General features: G+C 27.3%; 1 protein-coding gene across 1 annotated transcript; it reads right to left on the bottom strand.

The window, feature by feature from the left end:
- Nucleotides 1-1930: 1930 nt before the first annotated feature.
- On the bottom strand, nucleotides 1931-10685 carry LOC107849560 (MADS-box protein JOINTLESS). Its single transcript, NM_001324660.1, has 8 exons — nucleotides 10504-10685; nucleotides 5118-5196; nucleotides 4946-5010; nucleotides 4711-4810; nucleotides 4565-4606; nucleotides 4432-4473; nucleotides 3533-3708; nucleotides 1931-1949 (listed from the first exon to the last, which is right to left on the bottom strand). Exons 1-8 carry the CDS (start codon nucleotides 10683-10685, stop codon nucleotides 1931-1933), a joined length of 705 nt encoding a protein of 234 aa, NP_001311589.1.
- Between the last annotated feature and the right edge of the window lie 57 nt (nucleotides 10686-10742).

Genomic DNA, 10742 nt, shown 5'->3' on the forward strand with positions numbered 1-10742 from the left:
TTATTTAATTTATTTCCTTCATTTTTCGTTCCTAAAAAATAGGAAATGATGAGTTGTTATTAAATTTTAGGGTGCTGCTAATTTATTTATTTAATTTTCTTATACATGAAAGATTTTACTGTGTGTTGATAAATTATTTCTATGTAAAACATACTTCGCATATTTATGGTATATTATATCATATACCATAAATATATAAATATGCTTAGTATGTTTTTTTATACTTTGTATTTTTATATATGTGTGTATATGGTATATACATGGTATAAATTTCATATATAACATATTTTGTATATTTATATTATAAATATGCTTAGTATGTTTCTTAATACTTTGTATATTTATATATGTGTATATATGGTATAAACTTTATATATAACATACTTTGTATATTTCTATTATAAATATAATACTTTACATATTTATGAGTATATATATAATACTTTATATATTTATGGGTATAAATATAAATTAGCAGTAAAATAATGTCTTAAATAAGGAAGGAAATTAAATAACAAATAAAAATAACTATGAGAGAGAAAAAGAGATATATTAATTAGGATAACATTAAGTTTGAAATTATAATTATCTTGTTTTTTAAAACTGTTATATACGTAATATTGAAAAAGTAATGCTATAAGGAGAGTTTTATGTAAAAATTTAAAAGATTGGGGTTATATGTAATAATAATAAAAATTGAAATTGAAGTTGAAAAATTGTGAAAATAACAAAAACCTGTTTTTCCTTTTTTAATTTTTTTTTTTGAATTTTCATGACCAAACACCATAATTTCCTAACTCCAAAAAATTTTTTGGGAAAAAGGGAAAAATTTTCCATGGTCAAACGGGTCATATAACTATTTTACCAATATCTTATTTCATCTATAAATGTATCAGGAGACTTTGGTCAAAACACTTGGGCAAGTTGAAAACTACCTAATAATTTTTAGGGGTTAATTACAAACAGGGGAAAACAAAGAAACGACACTTTAAATTAAATTATTTCTACGAAAATGATCATTAAATTTAAATTTCACTTTCTAGCCTTTTCAATTTACTGACTTGTTCTATATCATTTCTACACAACTTCTATACACAACTTTTACATAGAAATATTCTATACGAAAATTCTATAGTTTTGATACACAATTTATACAATAACTGTACATTTTTTACATGTTTTATACAACAATTATATAATTTTCATACACTTTTTATATATTTTTTATATATATTTTATACATATACATATTTGATAAAACTATATAATTTCTATACATAAATATTATATAAATATATATTCGATTTAACAATTATATCGTTTTTATATAATTTAATAATTATTTCTAAACAATAAAAAAAATAGAAGATTTGATCAGTTAAAAAATTTTTTTTTAAAAGGGCCGAATTGTATATAAACTATATCAATATTGTATATGAACTATATATGAACTACGTAGGCCAAAATGACCCAAATTAGGAAAACGCTATAAAGCAAAAATAGTATATCCAATTGACTACTTTTTAAAAAAAATTTCAACTTGGATTATTTATTTTAACAAATGCTATAAAGTATCTTTTTCTATCAGTATAATTTGGCAAAAGCTGCAAATAATTAAGTCCATGATAAAAATTACAAATTGCCAAGTTGAATAAAAAGACTTCTAATGCTAATTAATTAAAGCTACTTGATGCATACCATAATATTATAGTATAAATTAAAAAGCTGCAAATAATTAAGTCCATGATAAAATTACAAGTTGCCAAGTTGAATAAAAAGACTTCTAATGCTAATTAATTAAAAAGTACATTGGATTACACCAATTACATACATAATAATGAAATTCTTGGGGTTAGCTTTTACAATAATCCAACATAATTAGTAGTCAGTGAACATACAAAAACTAGTCACCTTGCTTTTGTTTTTCCCTTCAACCTGAGTAAGGTAGCCTGAAATTCACAAACAAAAAAAAAAGGACACATAAATATTCATACATAGAAGACGAATTCAGAATTTTAAATTTATACATTATAAATTTCGATATGACGGTGTATGTATAGAGACAGAGTCATGATCTTTAGTGATAGAAAGACGGGAGGCATTAACTGACACTAAATTTTAGAATAACGATATCAGATGTTAGTAACTAGGTTCTAAATTTAATGAATTTCTAAATGCATATAACATATGAACTAAAGTTAAGTTCAATTAAAATCAGTATGTCGACTTCTAGCTCTGATAGTGCATGTTAAGTAAGTTTCTTCACAGAAAGTTACTGAGTTCTATTGAATCCCTAAAATTTGTATTGTAGTTTAGCCTTTTATATACATGTTATAATCAGTCACTACACGAAAATATGGATTTAGCTACGGAATTTCTTGATAATCCTAATTAATTCATGGTTAAAATACTCCTAACTAATTGAATTTTCTTATAATACGGCAATTCTCCGTAGCTAAATGGAATTAGCATGAAATTTTTGTTGTTTAGCCACCAAAATTCTGTCTATCGATAATTTAATTTCTTGTTTTCTCATAGTAAGTTAAATTACACCAACAGAGTATAACCTTATCGCAAGGTGATATGCACGCAACATTATCACATACCAAGAGAAGGTAGAGAAATTACTTGCAAATAGCATATCGACTAACAATTTTTTCCATACTAATGTCCATCACTAATTTCTTATTTTCTCGTAGCGAGTTAAATAACACCCAACAGAGTACAACCTTATCGCGAGGTGATATGCACGCGACATTCTATCATACCAAGAGAAGGTAGAGAAATTACTTTCAAATGGCATATCGACTAATAATTTTTTCCATACTAATGTCCATCACTAATTTCTTAGTTTCTCGTAGTGAGTTAAATTACACCAACAGAGTACAACCTTATCGCAAGGTGATATGCACGTGACATTCCATCATACCAAGAGAAGGTAGAGAAATTACTTTCAAATAGCATATCGACTAATATTTTTTTCCATACTAATGTCCATCACTAATTTCTTGTTTTCTCGTAGTGAGTTAAATTACACCAACATAACACAACCTTATCACAAGGTGATATGCACGCAACATTATATCATACCAAGAGAAGGTTGATAAATTACTTTCGAATAGCATACCGACTAATAATTTTTTCCATACTAATGTCCATCACTAATTTCTTGTTTTATGATAGTGAGTTAAATTACACCAATAGTTTACAACCTTATCGCAAGGTGATATGTACGCAACCTCGGCACATACCTAGAGAAGGTAGAGACTATTTACCAATATCATATTACTAATAAATTTTTATACCAATATGTATGTCGCTAATTTCTTGTTTTATGATAGCGAGTTAAATTACACCAATAGAGTAACAACCTTATCGCAAGGTGATATATACGAAATATTGTCACGTACCTAATGAAGGTAGAAAGACTATTTACCGATATCGTATTGACTAATTAAATATTTTTTATACTATTACTATATGAAAATTAACAAGACATTAGCAAAATTAGACCAAAAATTGAAGTACTAACCCCAATTTAAGAGAAGTATCAGAACTGTCATCATCTTGAGGAGGACCAGTTGAGTTACATGGATTTGTGACTGATTCAGATGATTGACCTTCTTCATAATTAAACTCAATTTCTGGTTCAAATACTATTGGATTTTTGTACCCATTATTATTTTTATTACTAGATATCTCCATCACCTTCAAAAAAAAAAAAAGAAATCACAATTATACATCACAACCAACATAGAAGTAGTTAATAATATGTTATTCAACAGTATTCGAGCTTCGATTAATCTGAATTCATGTATTCTAAGATCCATTTATAGAAGAAATGTTCATGATCGACTAGCAAAATTTTCTTCATTCCAAAGACTTGAAACCGAGACCCTTTATGTGATCAAAAGATCACGGATTCAAGTCTTAAAAATAGTCTCCGGCAAAAAATACAAAATAAGATTGCGTACAATAGATCCTTAGCTTGTGGTAGGGCGCTTCCCTGGATCCTAAGCATATATAGCGAAAGCTTTAACGCACCGAACTGCTGTTTTGATAGTGTTCCTTCAACTTATCACACACGACTAATTTTATGAGCTATAGTTATCTATCGAGATTTAGGCAAATAAGAAAATACTACTGAAAACTAAAATTCGAAACCTCATGATTCTTCATTTAGTGCACCATCGCACCGTCGAGTGTTACCAACTCTACTTTTATAAAGAGTTAATTACATCTAGTTGTATAGTTTAGACGATCCTCATAGTGTACTAACTCGTTGATACGATTTATATATAGAAGTTAAACTCTTTTCACGAAATAAATCAAGATTGCTATTCAAAATTTTAGTGAAACATGAAAATTTTATTTCACATCTTCTTTTCGTAAAAATATACCCAAAAAAATGAAAATAAATAAATTACATACCTGTTGCCTCAATTTTTCATTCTCTTCCATTAGTTGCATGCCCTGTTGATTTTTTACAAAAACAAAGTAAATTACGATTTAAAAAAAACTTTATATTATACTATCAGACCACTTAAAAGATATTATTCCTAACCTTATGTTGGAGCTGATTAATCTCTCTCATTATTTTATCACCCTGATATATGGACACAAAGCAAGTTGTATACAATAATTAAAAATTACACCGCGATAATATAAATATAATTTTATAATGTCAATATATATAAGTTAAATCCCGACCTTTTTCTCTATAACGCGGCTCAATCCAGTTTCAAGAGATTTTTCCAACTGTTGTAACTCTTCGATATTTAGTCCTTGTATTTCTTCACCCCTCATTTGCCTTGAAATCGATGATACTTGTTAAAGAACTTCTAATATTATTATTATATTTAACGTATTTTTTCTTTTATTTTTAAATAACACGACAATACTATCAGTGAGAATTTATACAGTCAATTTAAAATTATGTATATACCTTAATCGATGACTCTTCTCAGAAATTTCCTTGCTTAGTCTTGAGTAATTGCTATTCTCTACAAGCTGCAAATAACATAAACAAAATGTTTACTTAAATAAAAATTATAAAAAATAATTAATTATAAAGGTAATTAAGGCTCGAAAATTGGACTAATTAAGAAATTAATTACCTGAAGTTCAAGTGAGGGTTGATCCAATTTTTCAAGATTTTTGGAATGCAAATCACGCCTCTCAAGGATTTGTTTCATGCTTCATTAAAAAATTAAATAAATAAATTATAAGATTTCATTTAAAATCGTCGAATTATCTTTTAAGTGAATATAGATGATGGTATAATACTTTTTTTATGTATAATATGGGTGTATAAACGTTAAATTCTTTGAAAAATGTATACGTTCAGATATCCAATATGTTTCGGACACATGAGCACGACATCAAAGAAAGTAAAAGACATTAGTATATATCTAACTCGATCTCAAAAGAAGGAATATTGCTCAAAACCGACACACACAAAAAAAAAAAATCGTCCCTCGACCAATGTAGGAAAGTTAACACCTCTCTTCCCCGCCACGAGCAGGCCGATCAACTAAACAACATAAATATTGATAGACCTGATCTTGATACGATATTTAAGAAAAATAATTTTTGAGCTTAATTTAATTAACTTCAAAAAAAATTAGCTTACAAACTATACGATTATTCAAGATTATATAAAAAGATAGTCAATTAATCCCTCAATTGATATGAGACACTCAACAAGTAGATAATAAATAAGTGAATTACAAACATGCAAAAATAATCAAATTATTGGATCATAGATAAATTACCACTAATACGAGATTCTAACTAATTATCAATTCTCCAGAACTCATAACTAGAATTTTAACTTCGCTTTTACATGTTATCGTAATATTACCACAAATACGAAATTTTAACTAAATATTGATTCTCCAGAACTCATAACTAGAATTTTAACTTTGTTTTTACACGTTATCGCAATATTTTCTTACATATCATTAAAGATTGTGATATGATAGAATAATGAGTAGTATTCATCTTAAATCAGAGATCTCAAGTCATCAAATTTAAAAGTATAATCATCAACTCTGATAAAATAAAATATTTTATCACAAATTCAAATTAATAAAGTTTAAAAATAATTATTCTTACCAAACATCAAATAAAAAAAAATAACTATTTATATGCACTAACAATAGCCTCAAAAAGAATAGGTCATCAAATTTGTTCCCTTTTACCAATACCATATCATAGTCCAAAATGCAAAGCATAAAATTCCTAAAATATGCTTCTTCTTTTTCCCAATGAAAAAGAATTGTCCTATCCACCATAAATAAATACTACTATATAGTAGTGTTTCATGATATGCTTATTTCATTTTTACAGATTACAGATATGATATTATTGCTTTTCTGAAACAGATAAGATATGGTGGCCCTTTCAATAATAATTATATCCAGCTATTTTGTTCATTTTTTAAATAATAAAAAGATTAAGGATTTATAATGAAATGGTACAACAGATATTTGCACTAGCCAATATAATTAATTATAATGGATTAATACTCTATTTTTTTTTTTACATATTATATCAAGCTTGCAATAAATATTTACAAGATATGTCAATTTAATTTAATAGCGTACAAAATTTAAACTCTATAAATATATTCTACGAATCTCTCAATAAAGTCATTGGATGGAAGATTGCATATTCGTATCAAACAAAGTTTTTTCTTTTTAGTATCTTTGATGAGTCCACCGAATTATCAAAACTATGTATTCTTCAAAAAAATCTAACACGACAAAATTATATTTTTGAAGAATTCGAACAGCATCAATTCTTGCCCCTCAAGTACTCACTTCTTCCAACACCACTCATTTTGTCTTTGTGTTTTGACTTAACCTTTTTTAAAAGAAATTTAAAAGATATTTGAGTCATTGGTGCTTTTTGTTTTTTAATGCAAAACTACAAAATGCAAGTTTTTTTCCTTTAATTAATAGTAACCTCAAAAGAGTCAATAAATAGCACAATATGGGAAGTTTCTTGAGGTGGGTTTCTTAGCTAGCTGCTAAATGTGTCAAGTAATTATGTTATATTACTATCATTGTGAAAATTATAGTTAAAAAGGTAACTTAACTACTTTAACAAATTAAACTATGTAACTTAACTATTACAAAAAATTAAAATATATTAATAATACTATTAGTATATATAACTTAAATCATATAAAAAATATTTTAAGAGAATTATCAACAAGAGCGGAATTACAACTTCATCTAAAGTTTAAATTCGATAAACCGTAATAGCTTTACATCAAATCTCTAAATTTATATCTAAAAAAATTTATTTAATATATAAATAATTTATCAAAAATTCAACAAACTAACTCATGAACTCAGAATCATAACTATACCTTTGTTTGCACACTATAAATGCTCTTAATTATTCTTTACAATCATATCCAAAGACACCCATTTAGAAATTCCCACATAAAAAAAGTTAAAACATTTTTTTGACAAAAATAATTTATTTTAATTTGTTTGATTTTCACTACTTGTGAACCTATAGTGTCTGTCAAACAAAGGTAGGGGCAAAATTCGTGCACGTCTTATCCTGCTAAAATTACAATTCTGGAATCTAACTGAACATGTTATTGTTCTTGTAATTAACCAAAAATTATTGTTTTGATTTTCATTTTTTTAAGTCGAGAGTGTATCAAAAATTATCTTTCTACCATACACAAATTGAGTAAGATCTCCGTAAATCTTATTCTACCCCCAAACTCCACCTCTAGAATTTCACTGAATATGTTATTATTGTTGTAATTAACCAAAAATCATTGTTTTGATTATCATTTCTTTTGAGTTGAGAGCGTATCAAAAACTACCTTTCTACCGTACAAAGATTGAGTAAGATCTCCGTATATCTTACCCTCCTCCTCAAACTTCACTTCTGAAATTTCACTGAATATGTATTGTTGTTATATAATTAATTAACCAAAAATTATTCTTTTGATTTTCATATTTCTTTTGAGTCGAGGGTGTATGAAAAACATTTCTACCATATAAAGATTGGGTAAGATCTCCTTACATCTTACCCTCCTCCTCAGACTCCACTTCTGTAATATCACTAGATATGTATTGTTGTAATATAATTAATGAACCAAAAATTATTGTTTTGATTTTCATTTCATTTGAATCGAGAGTGTATCAAAAACAACATTCTTACCATACAAAAATTGAGTAAGATCTCCATACATCTTACCCTCTTCCTCAAACTCCACTTCTGAAATTTCACTAGATATGTATTGTTGTGATATAATTAATCAAACAAAAATTATTGTTTTAATTTTCATTTCATTTGAATCGAGAGTGAATCAAAAACAACATTTCTACCATACAAAAATTGAGCAAGATCTCCATACATCTTACCTTCCTCAGACTCCACTTCTGAAATTTCACTAGATATGTATTGTTGAAATATAATTAATCAACCAAAAATTATTGTTTTGATTTTCATTTCATTTGAATCGAGAGTGTATCAAAAACAACATTTCTACCATACAAAAATTGAGTAAGATCTCCATACATCTTACCCTCCTCCTCAGACTCCACTTCTGAAATTTCACTAGATATGTATTGTTGTGATATAATTAATCAACCAAAAATTATTGTTTTGATTTTCATTTCATTTGAATCGAGAGTGAATCAAAAACAACATTTCTACCATACAAAAATTGAGCAAGATCTCCATACATCTTACCTTCCTCAGACTCCACTTCTGAAATTTCACTAGATATGTATTGTTGAAATATAATTAATCAACCAAAAATTATTGTTTTGATTTTCATTTCATTTGAATCGAGATTGTATCAAAAACAACATTTCTACCATACGAAAATTGAGTAAGATCTGCATACATCTTACCCTCCTCCTTAGACTCCACTTCTGAAATTTCACTAGATATGTATTGTTGTAATATAATTAATCAACCAAAAATTATTGTTTTGATTTTCATTTCATTTGAATCGAGTTTGTATCAAAAACAACATTTCTACCATACAAAAATTGAGTAAGATCTGCATACATCTTACCCTCCTCCTTAGACTCCACTTCTGAAATTTCACTAGATATGTATTGTTGTAATATAATTAATCAACCAAAAATTATTGTTTTGATTTTCATTTCATTTAATCGAGAGTGTATCAACAACAATATTTCTACCATACAAAAATTGAGTAAGATCTCTGTACATCTTACCATTTTTCTCAGACTCTACTTCTGAAATTCCACCAAGTATTAATTGTTGTTATATAATTAATTAATAAAAAATTATTGTTTTGATTTTAATTTCTTTGAGTCAAGAGTGTATCAATTAAACCACATTTCTACCATATGAAGATTTGAGTAAAATCTGCTTATATCTTACCCTCCTCCTCAAATTTCACTTCTAAAATTTCACTAAATATGTATTGTTGTTATATAATTAATTAACCGAAAGTCCTTATTTTAATTATTTTTTTTTGAGTCGAGAGTGTATCAAAAACAACATTCCTACCATACAAACATTGAGTAAGATTTCCGTACATCTTACCCTCCTACTCAGACTCCACTTCTAAAATTTCACCGAATATGTATTATTGTTATCCAATTAATTAACCAAAAATTATTATTTTGATTTTCATTCTTTTTGAGTCAAGAGTGTATCAAAACCTAGATTTTTACCGTACAAAGATTGAGTAAGATCTCCATACATCTTACCCTCCTACTCAGACTCCACTTCTGAAATTTTACTAATATGTTATCATTATTGTAATTAACCAAAAATCATTATTTTGATCTTCATATTTCTTTTGAGTCTAGAGTGTATCAAAAACAACATTCCTACTATACAAACATTGAGTAAGATTTCCGTACATCTTACCCTCCTCCTCAAACTCCACTCCTGAAATTTCACCGAATATGTATTATTGTTATCCAATTAATTAACCAAAAATTATTATTTTGATTTTCATTCTTTTTGAGTCAAGAGTGTATCAAAACCTAGATTTTTACCGTACAAAGATTGAGTAAGATCTCCATACATCTTACCCTCCTACTCAGACTCCACTTCTGAAATTTTACTAAATATGTTATCATTATTGTAATTAACCAAAAATCATTATTTTGATCTTTATATTTCTTTTGAGTCGAGAGTGTATCAAAACTTACCATTCTATGATATAATGATTAAGATCTCCGTACATCTTACCCTCCTCCTCAGACTCCACCTCTAGAATTTCACTGAATATATTATTGTTCTTGCAATTAACCAAAAATCATTATTTTGATTTTCATATTTCTTTTGAGTCGAGGGTGCATCAAAAATAATATTTCTACCATACAAAGATTGAGTAATAAGATCTCCGTACATCTTATCCTCCTCCTCAAACTCCACTTCTGGAATTTCACTAGTCATATATTATTGTTATATATATAATTAACTAACCCCAAAAAAAACTACGATAAATTAAGAGGATGATGATATTAGTAACTGTACCTTGAGCTAGAATAGTCAAAGAGTTTTCCATTAGAAGAGAAAATGATGAGAGCAACATCAGCATCACAAAGAACAGAAAGTTCTTCAGCTTTCTTGAAAAGCCCTCTTCTTCTCTTTGAAAATGTCACTTGTCTTGCTGTTGAATTGTCTATTTTCTTGATCTGAATTTTCTCTCTAGCCATTACGAGTCTTTCTTTCTTTTTAATTTTCCAAAAATAGCTACAATAAGAAAGAGAGAG

The sequence above is a fragment of the Capsicum annuum genome, chromosome 12, assembly GCF_002878395.1.
Source record: "Capsicum annuum cultivar UCD-10X-F1 chromosome 12, UCD10Xv1.1, whole genome shotgun sequence".
Lineage (NCBI taxonomy): Eukaryota > Viridiplantae > Streptophyta > Magnoliopsida > Solanales > Solanaceae > Capsicum > Capsicum annuum.

Coding starts and splice junctions, on each gene's coding strand:
- LOC107849560 (NM_001324660.1), bottom strand. CDS start 10,685: ATGGCTAGAGAGAAAATTCAGATCAAGAAAATAGACAATTCAACAGCA. Junction 5,197..10,503: donor TTTGACTATTCTAGCTCAAG/GTACAGTTACTA, acceptor TTTTTAATGAAG/CATGAAACAAATCCTTGAGA. Junction 4,811..4,945: donor GAGAAGAGTCATCGATTAAG/GTATATACATAA, acceptor ATCGATTTCAAG/GCAAATGAGGGGTGAAGAAA.